General features: G+C 59.0%; 1 protein-coding gene across 2 annotated transcripts in view; it reads left to right on the forward strand.

Moving 5' to 3' along the window:
- The window catches only part of KCTD5 (potassium channel tetramerization domain containing 5), a 28,432-nt gene extending 9,581 nt beyond the window's left edge, over nucleotides 1–18,851 (forward strand). The window contains exons 2-6 of one of the 2 annotated variants that reach the window (XM_004438153.3): nucleotides 2,954–3,062; nucleotides 5,192–5,283; nucleotides 7,311–7,406; nucleotides 10,134–10,259; nucleotides 17,170–18,851. In XM_004438153.3, the coding sequence (XP_004438210.1) occupies nucleotides 2,954–3,062; nucleotides 5,192–5,283; nucleotides 7,311–7,406; nucleotides 10,134–10,259; nucleotides 17,170–17,199 (453 nt within the window). In that variant the 3' untranslated portion in view covers nucleotides 17,200–18,851. The remainder of the gene's footprint in view (nucleotides 1–2,953; nucleotides 3,063–5,191; nucleotides 5,284–7,310; nucleotides 7,407–10,133; nucleotides 10,260–17,169) is intronic. The other variant, XM_087449479.1, reaches the window with a different exon arrangement.
- Nucleotides 18,852–19,166: the final 315 nt, after the last annotated feature.

Here is a 19,166-nt window from a genome sequence, read left to right on the forward strand (position 1 = left end):
GTGCAGGGAGACAGGCCTGCGCCTCCTTTTGATGTCTGGGTAATTGGGCACACAGGCTTCTTGCCTTGGAGCACAAGGTACGAGTGGGGACCAGAGGCTCCCAGCGTGATGGGAAGGCTAAGGGTGGCTTGCTGTTCCCGAGCTAGTGCTTTGTGCCTTTGCCAGCCTGGGCGGTGGGTCTCCAGTCCTTCCTGGACGGGAAGGAGAGTGACACCCTGCCCCTGGGTTAGAGGTCTTCACTGCTGGCAGGGTCTCACTTCAGGCACCCCAGGAAGGGACCATGAACCAGCCTTGGAAAGCCCACAGCTGGCATTCGGAGCGCCCACCCTGTGTGCAGTGTGCTCTGAGCTGAGGGGCAAGGCCTGGGGCCGGCTCTCCTTCAGCACATCAGCCAAGGGACGTTTCAAGGCCCAGCCCTGGCGCAGCTCTCCAGTGCCGTGTCCGGGCTCCCCGCCTGCGTTCCTGCTGTGCCTGGGCAGCTGCCTCTTCCCCTGGCCCCCAGCGTGTTGGCTGCCACCGTTTCACCTGCCCCTCCCTCCTTCTCTGTCCCATCCCCTCATATCCTCCAGGCTTTGGAGGCCTGAGTCACCTTTGTGTATCTCGTGCTGCTCAGTATACTGTTGTGCTCAATAAACTTTTTCCTCTTCCACCGGGTCCCAGTGCCGAGTGACTTGTCCCGCTTGTCGGAGGTGTGGCCTTGAGCCCACGTTCTGACCCAACTGAGGCCTCGGCCCTCTGGGGTGTCCTGAGGGTGGAGATGGGCCCGTCCCCATCTCATCTTTCCTTCTTGACCTTCTGCCAGCTGTCTGTTGAGGTAGCAGTGAGCCGATGAACAATTCCTGAGCTTGGTGACATGCAGATGTCCCGTGTTCGGCTCTTTCCTATGTGGGGCGGGGGGAATCCCCTTGATTTCGTGTTGCGGCGGCTCCGTCCCCTTTTTTCCAGGCCTCAGCCCCTTTGTAAGAAATGATGGCCCTTTTCACCAGTGGGGAGACTGCTGACGCATCATTCTTCTGGAAGCTGGTCCGCAGGGTCGTTTGGCCTTGCTTGGAGAACATGAGAGTCAGGAAGAGAGGCTGGGAGGCTGGGAGGCGGGGCCCGTGGGACAGTGTCTGACCAGTGCTTCCTTAGATGGGTGGGGTGGGGCACAAGGGTGAGGTGGGGGGCTGTGTGTGGTTGGGACGCTGTCCTGGGGGACAGGAAGCCCACAGTGGGGGCCAGTGGGGGCCTGTCGGTGCGGGAAGCTGGGCTGAGTGCCTGGGGCCTGCCCACAGATCAGTAAGCCTCCCGGTCACAGGGCCCCCATGTCCAGAGCCCTAATTGATTTGATCTAAGAAGAGCAGGTTTTTATAGCTTTTTGATGGTGGACTTAGGGAAGAAACCCTTGAAACCAGATTTTACCACACAAATTCCAGAATTTGATGCTCATGAATGAAAAATAGGGTTCTAATCCAGCGGATGGCTGTGTGGACGAGACGCCTCCTGCCTTCCTGTGTCCCATGGGCATGCCACATTAAGAGGGTCAGGTGTGCCCACCACACCGCCTCCCCTGCAAAGAGGCCTGACACTGTCCTCCTGGGGCCTCAGCTGGCCCGCTGCTCCCATGTTTTCCGTGGCCCTCACTTGCCAAGGCCCTCACGTGAGCCCTGGAGCCATTCTCTGGACAGGGAGGCACATCAACTCTCCAGTTGATTTACTGAGTCCTCTTCTTGTCTCAGAGCAGAAGGCCTTGGCACCTGCTGCCCTCCCTGGGGCCGTTGGTCCAGGAACCAGGCTCTGCCTGGGGAGGGCAGGCAGGCCTGTGGGAGGGAGCAGGATTCTCCACGGGCTGTGAGCGCTAGTGTGGGGGGAGGAGCTGCTCGGTCCCCCAACGGCATGGCAGCCCCGCCAGAAGGACGCCTGGGTCGGCCATACTCAGCAGCCCCAAATCAAATGCGTAGCCGACATGTACACGGTGTCCTGGAAGCAGGTGGGTCAGCGGCCTGCGGTGGATCCCAGGGCGCCATCACTCCTGGCTAGACCGTGGCGGCTTTCTTCCTTCGCCGGCAGACCCCCATGCCCATTACTCTGCGCAGGCCTCCACAGGGCTCCACTCTGGTGTGCCATTGTGTGGAGGTGCCCCACCCCTGTGCCTGGGTGGGCGTGTCCACCTCCCCTGGCCGGGGCTGCAATGGCCACTGAGACGGCTGTGGTTTGAGCCAACTCTGAAGGCTCACCAGTGGGCGATGAGGGTCCCAGCCCTCAGAAAGGCCCCCGGCCCCTGTAGGAGGAACCAGGGTGGCGCAGGTGTGGGGGAGCACTTCCAATGGTCTGTTCTGTAGACAGCCGGGTCTCTGGGAACCACCGCCACAGGGTGAGGCCTCCTTGGTAGTCAGCAACCACTGGGAAGCTCTGGGGGCACCTTGCAGTGGAAAACGAGGCTCCATTCCATGCGCCTCTGACCTGGGTGGTCGTCCCTGACCCCCAGTCCTGCACATCTGCCCAGGGAGGAGCAGGCGTTGACATGAGGGTGGGCCCTGGCCGCAGAGACCCGTGTCTCGGGTCTTTCAGAGGTCGGACTGTCGGCCTAAGGACCATTCCATGGAGGAGAATCTGTGTCAGGTCACTCTCATGGGACGGTTTCTAAAATGAGAAAAGGATGAACTTTTCCTCAGATGTTTTTGGAGCTGGAGGAAAGAGGCCCCTGCAGCATCACCTCACCTCAGTAAACAAAGGGAGCTCACCGAGATACAAACAGAACTGACACTGGGCTTAGGCCAGGGTGGTAACAGTTCAGGGAGAGAGGCTGCAGGTGGCAGAGGGGTTCCCTGACAGGCCGTACACGCTGATCTGGTTGTGGTTGGAGACAGGCCCCACATGCTTCCAAGCCCCCTTACCTGTGGCCTGGCCCTGGCTGAGGTGTGGAGCCGCTGCTTCCTCGTCTGAGACTCACACCGTGTTTGGTTCTTTGTAGGATGAGACAGGTGCCTATTTAATCGACAGAGACCCCACCTACTTTGGGCCTGTGCTGAACTACCTGAGGCACGGAAAGCTGGTCATTAACAAAGACCTCGCAGAGGAAGGTGAGTTGGGGGCAGGGCCCCAGAGCCCTGCGAGGAGCAGGCCCTGCGGGCTGGGGTCAGGCCAGGCTAGGGGCTGGGGCTGGGCTGCAGAAGTCCTAGGTGCCAGGTGCCTCAGTTGCTCCCCAGCTTCCTCACAGACATGTCCCACGAGGCAGCTGACACTTGTCTCAGTGGTGGGTGGGCTGCTCCTCCAGGAAGCAAAGACTCTTCAGAGCCAGGCCGGCCCGTCAGGACCGCTGTAGCAGAAGGGCCTGAGGACTTCAACCCAGGCCCCTGTACCCCCTATTCCCTGGCCTTGGGGTCCCCCCGGCTGTGAGCTGCTCCACTGACTCCCTCCTTCAAGGGTCTAGTTAGTGATGCCATGGGGATGGGGGCTTCTCCCTTGGGAGACTGCCCATTCTCACAGTTGCTTAGGTGAGGAGATCTGAGGGCCCCTGTGTTAGATGTACCTGCCGTGTGAGTCTGCCGGGTGTCCTTCAGAGCCTTGGTCACCCCGGGTCTGCTCTCCCTCCAGGGCACCACCGTACCATCACCTCTGAGTTCTATTTCCAGACACCATGCTGCATTCTGACTCTGGTCACAGCAAGCAGGAACGCCAGGCCAGCTGTGGGGCATCAGGCCCGAGGCTGGTGTGGCTACGTGTTCTGGTGTTGGCGTGGCTCGAAGTATCCGGGAGGTTCTGAGAGGTTCAGGATGCTTTCACTCAAAGTGGTCTCTGGCTCCTCCGGCTTCGATCATGTTCCTGTAAGGACCGCCTGTACAGGACTGTGCTCACTCCTTCAGCTCCTTTCTAGACCTCCGGACCCGAGTGTCTGTGTCTCCTTTGCAGCAGCCTTCTTTCCTGCACACACTCTTGTTGTTTGGGGAAGTTCCTTTGTATTCTGGGTGTGCAGCTGTACAGCTCTATGCTAAACTTCATTTCATAGCCTGTTCTCAATGTGGTGTTCTTAGAAAGGGATACTCGACACAGACTGAGCCCCACGGCCTGGCCCCACTCCCCTGCCTTCCTACCTGCCTCAGACACAGCGCTTTCAGGAGAAACGGCCGCTCGGACTCCATTCCTGCTTCTGCCCTCAGAGAGTAGCATGGAGTGTCCAGGTGGAAGGAAGAAAATGTGCCCTTCAGACCCATGCCCTTGTCCTAAAGCTTCTGGTGCTTATTCACAGCACCCCTCCGTCCCCAGCCATGGATTTGTAGAGTTGTCAGGACATAGCCGACGTCGTCCTGAGAAGTGACGTTCTAGGTGCAGCCTCCCTTTAGGTGGCAGTGACGGAAGACGTGCTGCCTGCAGGCTACCGCCCACCCGCATCCCCACCCTCTGCCTGAGTCTCCTGGGGACCTTGTTAGGAGGCAGCCCAAGTGGGTCTGGTGGCCAGTCCCTGGCTCTGAGCTCCTGGTGCTGCCAGCATGTGGGGTGAGGTCTGACCAGCACGACCCAACATGGCAACAGGAGGCACACTCCAAACCTTCTGGAACACTCACGTGGAATCCATGACACAGAGCCCTTCCAGTTTGTTCTTTAGAATTTCCTGGAGGTTTAGAGTCTCTAAATGTGGCACATTATACATGGTAGTCTTTGGAAGGAAAAGAGTTTGTAAATTGACAAGAGTCCTAGAGCTGGGAGCTGCCCTCTCAACCAGCCATGAAAGACACTCTGAACCAGTCTTCTGATTGAATAGGGAAACTGAGGTGCTGAGTGACTCAGAGACCTGCACAAGGCCGCCTGGTCCCCCTGGTGTGAGGGCAGGAAGAGTCCACTGGCCCAGGGCAGACAGCTGCAGGTTGTGGAGGGAAGATGCCCGAGTTACATCCTGGCATGCCCAGTGTGGAGCTGCACGTGAACCAGCTGTTCTGCGCTTGAACTCTGCACCCAGCAGGTCACCTGGAGTGACACGTGCCGGGAGTGTGTTCTATAAATGCGCCCTCTGCCCCCAATCCTGGGAGCCCTGCTGAGAGCCCGTGCCATCTGCACGAAGTCTGTTGGGATTTTAGGACGGGGCCTGAGGAGCTTCCAGTGGGCTGGGCATGGGCCAGACATGGGCCTTGGATCCAGAGCTGGGCAGGGGTGAGACGTTTCTTCCTGGGTTTGGTCTGATCTGGTGAAAATTAGTTATTTTTCTCTATTCTAGGAGTGTTGGAAGAAGCGGAGTTTTACAACATCACCTCACTAATAAAACTTGTAAAGGACAAAATTAGAGAGCGAGACAGCAAAACATCACAGGTGAGACCAGCGACTAATGTGCTGGAAGCTTCCGAGGCCTGGTGTGCAGGTGCGGCTCACCCCCTCTGTCCCCACTGACCGTGGGCGGCTCCAAGCGAGGCCTTGGGATTGGGGCTGTCCCCACCTTGACGACTGTCTTCCTCTGTAATTGCCCTAGCGCCCAATGGCCCACCCTCTAGCCACCTCCTGTGGTGCTGCCAGCTGGCACCAGGGCCACATGCAGGGCACGTTACCCAGCTCTGCCTGGCGTGTCCCTAGGGAGCCCCACTCAGTGGGAAGGGACCCAAGGAGGAAAGGAAGTCCAGGGGGTGAGGGGGTTGAGGGAGAGCAGGGAGGCCAGCGATGGGAGCGAGCGTGTGGACGCCCGGGCAGGGCGTTGCAGCTGGGCGCAAGTGCAGAGGGCCAGCGCGGCCAGAGAGAGCAAGGGGGGAGCTGGCGGTGAGCTTGGAGGTGGGGTCCTGCAGGGCTGTGTGGGCATGATGAGGAAAGAGGGGTGCGGTCGGGGCTCTTCGTCCCGGTGTGCTGATGCCCACGCAGGACCCATTTGTGCTTGGCTGCGGTCGGTAGTGATGGAGCCAGCACAGCCGCTCTGCTGCCCCCTAGGCCACGTTGTTTGAAGTCAGCTGCATCAGACACCTTCCATAAAGGGAGGCGCCAGAGGGTCTAAGGCATGAGTTTTTGTCGCCACACCAGCTCTGTACTTGCTAGCAGAGTGGCAAGCTCTTGCCCAGTGAGTTGAGCTCCTCCAGGAGGATGCCAGGAAGTGGATGCTCCCTCAGAGCTGCCACTATTATCTGAGGGTCTCGGTCACCACCACCTCCCCCCATAATGGGCTCTCCCGCTGGGTGCCCAGCAGACCTTGAGCTGGAGCTCTCGGCCTTTGTGAAGAGGCTTGCTGACAGCCTGGCCACTCACTGGTCAGGGGCCAAGATAGGGGAGGGGCATGCCCCCGTGATGGTGTGGGAGGCCGGGACCACTGGCCCACGCAGCCCCCAGCCCTTTCCCTCCTGTGGGAGCCGCTCGGGCACCAGGACAGTTGGGAGGAGACTGGGGAGGGGCAGGAGACGTGTCCACGAGCCCCCTGGTCATCTCCAGCTGGTTGGCTTTTTCTTTCCCCTCCGTCCAGCAGCCCCACTTACACACTGTGTCACCTGAGCGGGCACTGACCCTCTGCCTCGGTCTCCCCTCTGCGTGGTGGAAGTGGAAGAGACCCTCCTCACGGGGCCGACGTGAGGATTAGCGAGCTGAGGCCGGGGAGCCGTGTCAGTCCGGTCTTGCAGATGAAAACTCGTGTGTGTGACAACAACCAATGTACTTTAGTTGTGACCCTGTCACTTGAGTGTCACCTGTCTGGAGCTCCCAAGGCCCCTTCCCCTGCACACATCTTTGTCTTGTTCCCCCGGTTACTCGTGTGTCATGGCCGCCGCCTCCAGGTGGAGTAGCTGCTCCATGAGGCCGACCCTGTCTGGCTGCCCCTGAGGTGCCAGCACCAGACACGTGCCTAGAAGGGAACCCAGTGCACGGCAGTAGGTGGGTAAGCAGAAAATAAATTAATTTTTTGGAAGCTAGTTCAGCCCAAGGGAGTGTGTGTCTGACTGCTGTGCGTGTCTAAGAGCTTTTCTAGGAGCAGGGCCGGGGCTGGTGAATCCAGGTATTTTGTATGCTTTGTGTACTTTCCCTGGAGAACAGAGAGGGACATCCTCAAGCATTTGTGTCTAGCCACAGGTGCTCTTAGGGTTTCAGGAACATGACTCGTTGCATTTTGGAATTTAGAAATGGAAATATTTTTGAGGCAGACGAGGAAGCAGAACACGGCAGCGGTTCCAGCCTGTTTTCCTCTGGTGGGTGCGTTTGGGGTCGCTTTGGGCATTACAACCTGAGCCCAAGAGGTGGAAGGAAACATCAGCCTCACCTGGGGCCCCTGTTGGGCTGTCCCCAGAACCGGCTGTGGGGCAGGGGCGCTGGGCCAGGGCGCAGGAACAGCGGGGTGCATGGGGCTGTCTCACCTGTGGCCCTTGTTCTCACAGGTGCCGGTGAAGCACGTGTATCGTGTGCTTCAGTGTCAGGAAGAGGAGCTCACGCAGATGGTGTCCACTATGTCTGACGGCTGGAAGTTTGAGCAGGTGAAGCCCCTTCCGGGCTAGGTTGACGTGAGCCTGTGGGCCAGTGGTGCAGCGGAACTTCTCATTACAAAGGCCCTGTCCGGGTCCTCAGGGCTGCTGACTCCAAGGACCAGTCATGGGGCGGTGGGCAGCCTGTGATTCCTGGAAACGTCGTTCCAGGTGGCTTTCGTCCTCTGGCACCTCACAGCAGCAGCAGCCTGCACCCGTCCTAATTGGATGGGTGTCGGGCATGTGGGTGGGGAGAGTGGAGTAGTTCTTCGAGCCCCCAGGGACCCCCTACCCGCTGCTTCCTTCCTGGTCTTCTCTCTGCAGTTTGTCTTCTTGCTCCAGCCCATTCCTTTGGGGGGACTGTGCTCTCTGCTTCCATCTGATATGTATGCGTGTGGGCTGACATCCTGAGTGTGTCATGGCCTGGCCTCACCTGGTGTCCACCCGGGCCCTCCTGGGCTGACTGAGCAAGTGGTGGCTCGGGCTCCTTGTGCTGCGGTTGACATGAATGGCCTCCTGGTGGGGCTGCTCTGCAGCCCTCCAGCCCCCTCTCCCGCCCTTGATGGGAAAGATGCTGCCAATTCTGGCCCGACTGTGCCCCTCCACCTTCCTCAGCTCTGCTCTTGCCGATGTGCATCAGGCTGGGACTGACATGAGACTGGGTGAATGATGAGTCCTCTCCTGCTTTCCTTCCAGGGAGCTCTGGTGTTTCTGTGTGCATGCTGGCTCTCGTCCTTTGGAGCTGTGGTCTGTTACCCCGCACCTCGGAGCGTGTGGATGCTCTGAGTTGGTGGCCTTTCTCACGAGCTCCTGTTGCAGCTCCTGTTTTGTAGGCAGAGACTCTGGGGTTCAGTCTTGTGACCCTGCCCGGGCCCCAGCCCCAGGTAGCGACGGCCCTGCTCGCCGGGCCCTCTCTTATCTCTGGGAGTTTCCCCTGTTGCTAGCTCCTTGAAATAATGGATCGCATTGTAGAGTGCTTAGAGTTCCCTTAAAATGTCACTAAAGCCAGGTGCCGTCAGCATTTGCATCCCACCCTTCACCTGGGACCAGCCCCCCAGGCTGGTGGAGCGGCAGGGTGGTTGGCTGGTCCCTGCAGTGTGTCCCACCCTGCCCTCACACGGGGAGGCCAGGCGGGATCCCGTGGTCTGCATTGGCCTATTCCTCGTGCTCTGACCCCGTCAAAATCACGCCAGAGACCCACGCAGGAGCAGAAATCTCCCACTTCCCCTCCTATTGTCCTCGCTGTGCAGCTTGGAGAAGGGCTGGGGAGATGGGAGCTGTGGTCGCGGGGTCAGGACCCGGGGACGAGGTCACCCTCTCGTGGAGTTAGGCACCTCTGTGCTCTCCTGCTGGGAGGGAGAGAGAGTCTCCTTCCTCTTGCACAGTGTCTTCCTCCCATGACCAGCTTGGGTGCTTTGGCCTTAGCTCCTCTGGGTGGACCCCAAATCCGTTGCAAAGAGCGGGTTCCTCTCTTCTCCCCAAGTCTTACCTACTCTGCTCAGCCTGTCCCTCGAAGATATCCTCCCAGTTCATGCCAGCAAAACCCCAGCCCCAGAGTCCTGTCTGTTGAATGAGGAGCTCTTTGCTGCTCAGAGCAGGAGCTAGAACTGCTGTAGGGCGGTGGGGTGGAAGCCCAGGGCCCCGCATGGTGGTGGGACTGAACCCAGGGCCGCCCAGCAGTCAGTGACAAGGCCAAAACAAGGCTCCGAGCGAGGTCCGGAAGAGGCTTGCGTGCCTCGTGAGAATGCGGTCTCCGGGCACCGGGCACTGCCGCCCCAGCCTCCCTCCTACGTGCACAGATTCCTGCGTAGGGAGGGCAAGGGGCCTTCCAGGTGTTTGCTGGCTCAATAATTAGGCCATGGATAGCCTTACTACCATTTTTTTGTTTTCTTTTGACTAATTTTACATTTAAAAGCACAGAAGTTCTTGGTAGCTCTGAGGGAGGTTAGAGCAGACTGGTCAGCCCTCAGCCGCCATGTGCCCATGGTGGTATGGGTGTGTCCACCCAGTTACAGTGGACCCACACAGACTGAGACTGACGCATGCAGAAGCCACAGCTTCCCAGGGCCCATCTCTGAGATTCGGGCCGCTCAACCCTCGGCTCCTCTCTGCAGCCCATTAGAGCTTGCGCAGCCTTCCTCTGCCCGCCTTCCTTCCCACCACCAGGGCATGTGCCCTTCTCGCTTCATGGCCTCAGTGGGTGGGAGGGTCAGTCTTGGCTTCTCCTGGGAAGGCCTGGTGGCCACAGCGACAACAAGCAGAATGTCTGGGAGCTCATCCTCATGTTCATGTGTGTGAGCTCACACCCGCGTGTGCTCTGGGCCTGTGCGAAGGGAGCAGCTCTAGTGCCAAACACCGTGATTCTGCTGCCTGCTCTGAGGGGACCAGCTCTGAGCAAGCCACCACTGCCCTGTGCCCCTGTCTGCACCCTGCTCCGGTGCTCTACTCCCTCTGCATGTGGTCAGTCAGCGTCTCCTGTGGGCCCGGCAGAGAAGGCCTGTCCCGGACGCACGTGGTATGCTTGCGTGGTGGGGTGTGTGTGCATATGTGCCGGAGGATGGATATTTTGGGACCTTATTTTTCCATATTTCACCAAAAATCTCTTGGCTGAAACCTGTCCCTCAATTTCCCCAGTATTGGTTATCCTAGCTGTGGGTTTTTGCAGGCTGGAGTTTCCCTCCTGGTGGGCGGGCTGGTCCCAAGCTCTGCCCACATCACACTGACCTTCTTTCCTCCCAGCTGGTCAGCATTGGCTCTTCCTACAACTACGGGAGTGAAGACCAGGCCGAGTTCCTCTGTGTGGTTTCCAAGGAGCTGCACAATTCCCCATACGGCATGACCAGTGAGCCCAGCGAGAAAGCCAAGGTGGGTGACTGCTGGCGGGCAGCAGCCCCAGACGCTCCAGCCTCCTGCCAGCGGAAGGGGCTTGTGAAGGCACAGGCGCCTTTGCAGGGTTGGGATTTTCCTCCTCAGAGCTTTGTCGTTTCCTGTGGTTCTTGCTGCCCTCCCAGCCCTGCAGGCTTCTTGGAGGCTTGCTCACCTCGTGCTTCTTATCTGTCGTCATGTCATTCTTGCCTGATGTATCAGAAGCAAAGTCCTGGAATGGAGGACACGTAGGTCCCACGGGACGTGGTGGAGCGAGGGTTCTTAGAACACAGAGGCTCCCCGTGGGCGAGCCCCTGCAGCTCCTGCAGCCCATGCCCTCTGCCGACACCTCCTCTAACGGGCAGCTTCTCCTGGAAGTGTTGTCTTCTGGACCTGCTGGCAGGGACTACGCTTTTAAGTGGTGCCACTGTGGGTTGTTTTCCTGGGGATGTGGGACATTGAGGCTGGAGGGCAGGGCCCACTGAATGGCACCTGCCTCAACCACGTCCATCCTGGTCTTAGGAGTCGTGTTTGGTTTGTAAAAGGAGTGGATCCTGCAAGTCCTGTGATTTTTAGACTCCATGGAGTGTTGCCTTGGCTGGCACCAGCCAGTCCCTGTGTGAACTAGCACCGGCTCCCTGTGGGGTGTCTGGCTCTTCTGTCTCCGAGGAGGGCGAGTGCAGCCAGGCTGAAAACCAGGAGTGGCCGTGTCATTTGCTTTTGTGTTAGTCCTGTGGCAGGGAGCAGCAGCTGCCTTGCCCAGAGGTGACAGATTCTAGTGGCGTCTCCTCTAGGCCCGTTCCTGTGCTCAGCCACTCCAGCTGCTTCTGTCCTTGCAGAGTCCAGCATTGGCCTGGGCTGGCTCCACCTGGCAGGCCTCCCAGATCTTCAAGCCAGGCAGTGACCCAGACAACCCTGCAGCCAGCTCTGGGGAGTCTGCAGGGCCTTAGCAGAGCCAGGGCGGTGGAGGTGGGACTGGCGTCCAGCCTGTGAGCCCCAGGTCTACAGGCAGCCCTGGTGAAGACTCAGGGCATTACCTGCCAAATGGCGTTCTGAGCAGTGCAGGAAAGGCCAGAGCCAGAAGGATTTTAACTCATGGCATTAAACCGGGACTCCCTGGGCTTCCTCAGACTCTTGGCCTGGATGGTCTCTGACTGGCCGCCACTTGCCCAGAACCGCCCCTGTCAGCCTTTCAGCGTCTTCTTTGGAGGTGTGGGCTTGGGAACAGAGAAGCCACTGTGCCCACTGCCCTCCCGAGGTGGCTGTCCTCCACTGGGGCTCGTGGCAGCTTTTTCACCACAGCGTGAGGAAACCCTGTGTCTTCACGGCTAGGCGATTGTCCAGGCCCTGGGGCCTCCAGAGTCCTCACGTCTCCGCTCTGGCCTTCTGTGGTGCCTGCAGCTGCGTGTGTGTGGTCCCGGCTGTCTCGCAGGGGACGGGACAGCATGGGGTCAGTGCAGGTCCCGTGGTGCTCGGCAGCAGGCAGGCACGCAGGGAGGAAGAAGACCCGGGGACGTGCTTCCTGTCGAGTCTGGGGTGGAAGGCAACCGCTTCCCGAGAGCCCGCGGCCCTCTGAGGAGGCATCTCGCTGCTTGGCGTCAGGGCCCTTCTGTGAGCTGTTTATTTTTAGAAGCTTTTATTTCTGAACTTGAAAAGTTTTTGTAGCCAAGCTCATCAGGGCAGCTGCCCGAGCTCGTTTCCCTCGGGTGGCTTTTCAGCTGCAGAAAGGACGCCTCTGTGCTATGAGGGAGCTCCAGGCGTGACCCCAGATCTCTTTGCTGTTGAAACGCAGCCCTGTTTCTCTCTCCAAAAATACCTGCTTCTGCAGTGTGGCAGCCAGGGCGACTTCTAAATGGGGGCAGTGGCAGGAGCTCCTTGGGAGGCGGAGCACAGTTGAGGTCTCCGGAAAGCCATGGAAAACCATTGGGGCCAGACTGGGGACAGTGATTTGGGGCCATCCGTGGGCAGCGTGGTAGGAGCAGCATTCCACGCCCTAAGGGCAGCGAGTATCACTGCCTGTGGACCTGCTCACTGGGTACCCCGCAGCACATGTTAGCTCCTGGCACTAACAGGCCAGCCTCCAGTCTCAGGGTGTCTAAGGGTGGAAGTAGCTGGAGAGAGTGGGCAGGGGTGGGGCAACTCAGCAAGGGCAACAGTCCACACAAGAGCACCCCATGTTCACCACCAGCTGCAAGTTCAGAGGCTCCTGGAACCACTCTCTGATTCTGTCATTTGCTGGAAGGGCTCACAGAACTCCCTGACTGCTGTGATGTTCGTGGTTACAGTTTATTACAGGAAGGATGGAGAGGGAGGGTTCAGATCTGCCAGGCAGAGTGTGTGGGGCGGAGGCCAGCAGATGTGCCAGACCCGGAGCTCCTTTGCTCTCCCCGTGGAGTCAGGACACGTGGCAACACGCACGGAGCACTGCCTGCCAGGGGTGCTCCCCTGGCCTCCGGGTCCAGAGAGTTTACTGGGCTCGGTCACATAGACATGACTGATCCATCGATTGATTGATGATTGATCACCCACATGCCTGATTGCAGTCTCCAGGCCCCCTGGCCAACTGACCCCACCCCCCCCATCCAATTGTTAGACTGTCCGGTGTGGCCTGGAGGTCATGACCTCCCAGGAGTTAAGGGCAAAGGCCAGACCTGTTTGGACAAGATTCAGTTCTTCACTACACAGAGGAAAGGAAAACTCTGGAACTTTGGGACAGTGGGATGCAAGGAGACACCCAAGCCCCACGTTTTTCCTCCATGGTGTGATCTGGGCATGCGGGTTTGGGGCCCAGGGCCCCTGAGATGTGGCTGGTCTGTGCTTCGCTACTCAGCACAGTGGGAGCTCGTGGCCCCAAGCGCCCGTGCTCACCACGGCCTCTCTGGGTGGGCTTCCCCCTGCCGCCTCCCATCTCGCCCCGCACTGACCGTGACCTCTCTTCTTCTCCTCCCCTGCCGCATGCTGCGTGCCGAGCCAGAGTGACAACGAGGAGACGGGTCACGATGAGAATGACTCAGATTAAGTGTAAATGTCATGGTGAGCTCTGCCGCCCTTGAAATTGACCACGCATGGTAGTCTCTGTGACCCCAGCCCCTCCTCCGTGGTGTCTGTCCCCTGCCTGTAGTTGACAGAGAACCTTCCACACTAGATGCTGACTGTAGATCTGCAGTGGAGCCAGCCTGTCTGGGATGGGGCTGTCTGTTTGTGCCCGTTAGGATGCCCATGTGAGTGGGACTCTGGACCTTGGCTGGGGTGCCTGAGAGCCCTGTGTGTCAGCCCTCGGAAGAGCCTCCTCAGTGTGGATGTCAGCGGGCAAAGACGTGGGTCTGCACCTCCTGGGGGCTGGGCAGCCCCCAGCCCCTAGCCTGCAGCCTTCTTATCCTGTCGCCGGACCATGGGCTTAGGGCTGTGGAGTCGGGCTGTGCCGCAGAGGGTGGGCCCCGATCTCGACACCGTGCCCGCAGCACCCCTGCTCCCCCGTGCCTCAGGCGAGGGGTGCAGGTGGAGAGGAATCTTGTTTCCCTTGTGGTGGGAGACTCCATGAATGCCCCCTGGGCCCCCAGCTGCTCCTCCGGTCCCTGCCTCCTCCCAGCTTCTTCTCATTGCCCGAGACTCGCAGGCCCAGCCGATTCCAGAGCCCGACGGCATTCTCCGTGGGCGGGGACCCCCTGGTCTGCTCCCTCATCTTGCACACGGATAGTCAAGGCCCAGAGAGAGCATCATCCAGAGGGTACCCCTGCTCCTGCTACAGCCTCCCTGTCGTGGGCCGAGCCGTACAGGTTGGGGCCCCTCAGCCTCTGCCCTGGGAGGAGCTCGGAAAAGGCATGTGACCAGCCAAACCCCGAAAGGCTGACCATCCAGCCGTGAGAGGTCTAAACCAGGGGTCAAAAACTAAGAACGGCTTTTACATTTTTAGTATGGGTTTTGTTTTTTTTTTATTGGTGATTATGTAAGTATGTAACATCCTCAGTTTTGTCTCTTGACCCACAAATCCTAAAGTATTTACTATCTGGCTGTTTAAGGAGAAGTTGGCTGTGCCATGGTCTGGACCAGCGCTGTCCAGGGGACATGCGGCGCCAGCTCCCTCTGTCCTTCTGGACTTTCTAGTAGCTACGTTAAGAAAGTTAAAAGAAACATGAAATTCATGCCAATATTAATAACCCAAATAAGCAAAATATTGTCATTTCAATCTAAAAAAATCATTGAGGTATTTTGCTTTTCTCCCTCAAGGTCTCTGGAATCAGGCGTGCAGTTCACACTTGCGGCCCATCTCAGTTTGGAGTGCCCGCACCTTAGGGGCTCAGCTACCATATGGGCCGCAGGCAGCAGGCTCCCAAGTTTGGCCTGATGGTGACCTGTGACAGGAACTCCGGCAGCCGCTGGGCCCCACTCCGGGAGTGGGGAGGGGCTTCTTTAAACCTCCACCCCCCACTCCCCAGTTACTGATTTTGCCTCTTCCAGCAGGAGCTGCTTTGGGCCCTAACTCAGGGGTCTGGGCTGTGGGGGAGCGTGTGAGGGCTGATCACGGGGCCCCCACCCCACCATCGCAGGGTCAGGCAGCATTGGCCCGTCGGGGCGCTGGCGGCAGTGCTCGGCCTGCCTGGTGCCCTCGGGAGGCAGCCTGGAGTGAGAGCTCCGTCCAGGGCAGACGGGGCCGTGACTGTCACGGGTCCTAGGAGCGTCTTCTGTCCTCGTTAGGAGATAGTTGTTGGGGCTCTGGTGGGGTGGCCCCTCCCGTGTTGTCATCTGGCCCCTGGGCCACATTCCAGTTGTGTGGCCTTGTCGTTTCCACCGCTTTCCTGTGAACTTAGACACTCCCTCTGCTCTCACTGCCACAGAGTGGGGGGCAGCTCTGTGCTTCACCAGTCCCACACGCCCCAGCTTTCCTTGCACACAGCAAAGGTACCAGGGCCGGCAGACCCTCCTGGGGCAGGAACCAGTGCCTTGGGGGCAGGAGAGACCTGCAAGGGCTAAGCAAGAACACGCTGTTACCCAGTCACCTCCTCAGACCACATCCCTTTGACAGGGGCCTCCCAGGCTTTCCCAGTGAGCTGTTGAATCCTACTGAACCTAGAGGCATGCCCTTGTCAGGCCTAACGAGGGGCATTCAGTCTGGGGTGCTGCTCCCCCAGCACAGCAAAAGGTACGCCTTGCGGGGACTGGAACACAGGCCTAGGCAGTGGGCAGGGTGGCAGAACAGGAGAGCGTGCTCAGAGACTTGGGGGAGACGGGCCTGGGGACGCGCAGAGCTGTGTGGGGCATCGGGACAGGCTGGAGTGACTCTGTGCCATCTCTTGAGTCATTTGGAACAAGCCCTTGGTGAATGTGAGTGGCTGGCCGCCCCCCCCCCCCGGCTGCACTGCCAGTGAGCAGGAGATCGGGGGTCAGCAGGTGCTCACTGTGAGCTGAGAACTTCACCCGCCATTGCATGGCCTCTCCGGGAGGCCGTGAACCTTCTCTGGCTGAGCGTCCAAGTGGGCCTGGGCCTGGTGTGAGCAGGGCTGGCCCCTCCCAGGGCACATGCCCGTGTTGCACTCGGGTCTGGGGCTCAGACACAATGTCCTCAGAGCTGTATGTCTGCCAGCGCTGAAATTCAAGGGGAAATGCCCCCGGGAGGCTAGCTCTTACACTGCTGGGGGATTGTGGGGAGGGTCCCCTTACAGCACTGGCCTTGGCTGGGTTGGGACAGGCTGGGACTCATGCCATTTCCGTTCTGGTTACCTGGTACTTAGCAGCCATACTCGATGTATCAGAACAGCAAGATCTGCCAGCTCTGACGCCCCCACCTGAGGCCACAGGGTGGTTCCATCATCTGCCTGGCCCACGTGGGGCTCGACTCTGCAGGCATTTGCCAGCGCGCAGGCCTGTCCACAGGTGGCTCCGAGCCTGGAGGTGCTCCTAGCCCAACGTAGGGGTGGATGGGATACACAGATGATTCCAGTGGTGAGGGAGGCTGGGGGCTGCTCTGCCCCTGAGATACCAAGAATGACTGGGAGGGAGAGGGATGGGCATGGTGGCCAAGGTGTGGCGGGCTCTGCAGGGCTGGCAGGGTTGCCCAGTGGAGTCGGGTGCATGTTCCAGAGTCTCATCTGGCTGCAGTGAGGAGGGGCTGGCACCCTCGAGGTGGGTGTTCCAGTCACAAGGAGGCCAGTGTACTTACTGTGCAGCAAGACGTGAGCCCAGCCGGGCAGTGTGCAAGGCCGACTGGTGGGCGTGGATGTGGGGGTGATGGGCGGTCCCGGGGGCCCAGGCTTCTGGGTTGTGTGACTGGGTACAGGGTGGAGGGGACGTAGTTTGCAATGAGGCATGGAAGAAGGAAGAGGGGCAGGTCATGGTGGGGACTGCTGAGACCCTGGGGGCCTCTGGTTGTACACACGTGTCTGCGGCCCAGGATCGAGGTAGGCTGGAGAGAGACTCAAGGGTTGGTGCCTGTCGGGTGGGCTCTGGTGCCCTCGGATGGAGCGCAGGGCAGCCATCAGGGGAGGTACTGCCAGGGGTCCATGGGGCCTTGAGAAGGAGCCATCCTCCCTTGAGCCATGCCCATGTGTCTCAGGCATCCCAGAGGAAGCCCAGGGAGGTCCCAAGTGAGGACAGGCCTGCTGCTGTGGTGGGAGGTGGGGTGGAGGTGTCTGTCGGACATCAGGCTGGGGTGGAGAGCAGGGAGAGTTGCTGGGGCCGGCCCCTCGTGTGGGGCCTGGAGGTGTGCGAGCCAATCCCCCACAGTGAGCGTCTCCGGGCCGCAGCCTGTTCTCGGACCCTGGCTCACAGTGCAGGCTTCCTCAGGCCCCTGAGCTGTGCCATCTGTAGGGCAACACTGGGTCTGCGGGCTCTGCTCCCCGGAGTAGGGCGCTGGCTACAGGCTGCCTCCCCGTCCAAGGCCCAAGTCCTCATTCTCTGTGTTTGGTGTTTTCAGATTTTGCAAGAACGGGGTTCCAGGATGTGAGGAACGCAGTGTTGACTGCTGAAGGAAGAAACGTTTTACCTTTTCGTAAGATGCAACGAACTGCCATGTCGAGGAAGCTTGGCCGTGAGAAGAAACCTGCTTTTGACAATTTCTCGAGATCTGGGTTTGAATCCTTTTTTGCCTCTGAGGTGGGTGGTGAGAGACAGGACCAGCTGTCCGAGGCTTGGTGTCCGCACTCGGAGGAGGCGTGCTGGCCAGGTGGGCGTCCCCGTGGGGCCTCTGCTTGGTTTTTCCAAGTGCCACGTGGGCCTGAGGCAGGACGCTTCTGACCACCCCTCTAATCACCGAAGATCATTTCAAGGACAGCGTTCTTGGTGCTACAGAAACAGTCTGTAATGGAGCCTGGGCCTTGCTGGTGGGAAGTGGCCGCGGTGCTGGGGCCCCGGGCACCAGGTACTGCTGGTCACCTGCACGCGCACCAGGCCGTGGTCCTCGGGTCAGGGAGTCTGCTTTGCCTCCTGGCATGATCTGTCGGCAGTCTCTCGAAGCCTCGGTGGGCGGCTCCTGGCAGAGGCGGCCTCTGCGTTCACTACTGCCCGGGCCTCCGCCCCGAGGCTGGGCCTCCTTCAGGGCCAGGCTCCCCCGTCGGGAACAGTCAAGGCTCCTCCATTTGTGTTTTCCAGGCAAGAGACCTTGCACCCGTCTTTTCCAGTGTGGAGACTACCCAATGTTTTTACATTTTAGAAATGTGGCTGCATTGTGGATTGATCTGTTAAGTATTTAAAAGGAGGTACAAGTTTTATCTCATCTGTCCCACCCACGGGCTCGTGGGGGAGCTGGCGCCCTCAGTGCCTTTGTCTCGCCTGGGACAGCAAGGGGCAGGAGGCCTGTCCACTGGCTCCTGGAGCTGCAACTCCGGGTCCTACTGAAACTGGGATGTTTACAGGGCATCACCGGTCTCTCTCCTGCCGGCCCCTCGTTTCTCTGTATAACTATGCAGTTCTCTGAGATTTCTGGGATGTCTGAGACTTCACACACCGCCTGCACAGGCTCTGCCCGCCTGACATGCCATTGCAGCCGCCAGGAGTCCTGCAAACTCGTGTCCGCATGCTTTGAGAGCAGGCCGCTCTCAGCTGGTTGTGGGCACTGTCAGAGTCGGGGTCCAGGCTCAGATGAGCAGCCTTCTGCCTCCTGCCTGCCGGGGCTGCCCGCACATCTGCAGAGGCTCTGACACGGCGAGTTACGAATGCTTCCGGAGGCTTCTCACCTGTGCCCTTTTCTTTGCCAATAACCTGATTAACAAAGTTCTCCGGCACCCAGGACTTACTCCTCCTTTTTGTAAGGTCTGTTGTATGTTGGTAAATGTTTGGCTTCGTGTGTTGACAGCAACCTTTCCATCGGGCACACAGCCCCCGTGACCTGTTCTCCCAGGAAGAGGGTGCCCCTAGCTGGCCTCAGGTGTCCCCATGGGGCACTGTTGGCCCCTTAGCATCGTTTGATTTGTGACCTTGACATAATAGATAGGCTTGTGATTTTTTTAATTTAAAGATATTAAAACTTAATTCACTAAAATTTATTCAAAGGGGATATTTATACTTTTGTACTTTTTTAGGTATCGGTATTTTATCAGCTTACAGTTTTAATGCCTAAGTTTCCCCTGAAAATAGCAAATAAAGTTGTGTATTTATGAATGAGCAGAACAACTGTTAGTGTCTTAAACGAAACGCTGCCCCAGGCTACTGCGGCCCCGGGCACGGTCAGAGCTGGGGGAGCTGGGCTGTCTGTCTGCTGTGCAGCCCGGGCCTGGTGGATCAGAGCAGCACACGCCCGTCTCCCATCCCCCATCAAGATCATCCTCGAGTGGCTCTAAAAAGTGCTGACGCCTCCTTGAGTTGAATGTGGCCACCTGTCTTGTCTCTTGTCTCTACCCTGGCCAGAAGCACCAGCTTCAGAGGCATTTCTCTGTGTCCTTAGGTGTCCCTCCCTACACCACGCCCCCCCGTAGC

The sequence above is a fragment of the Ceratotherium simum genome, chromosome 26 (genome assembly GCF_057802395.1).
Source record: "Ceratotherium simum simum isolate JZ-2026a chromosome 26, ASM5780239v1, whole genome shotgun sequence".
Taxonomy (NCBI): domain Eukaryota; kingdom Metazoa; phylum Chordata; class Mammalia; order Perissodactyla; family Rhinocerotidae; genus Ceratotherium; species Ceratotherium simum.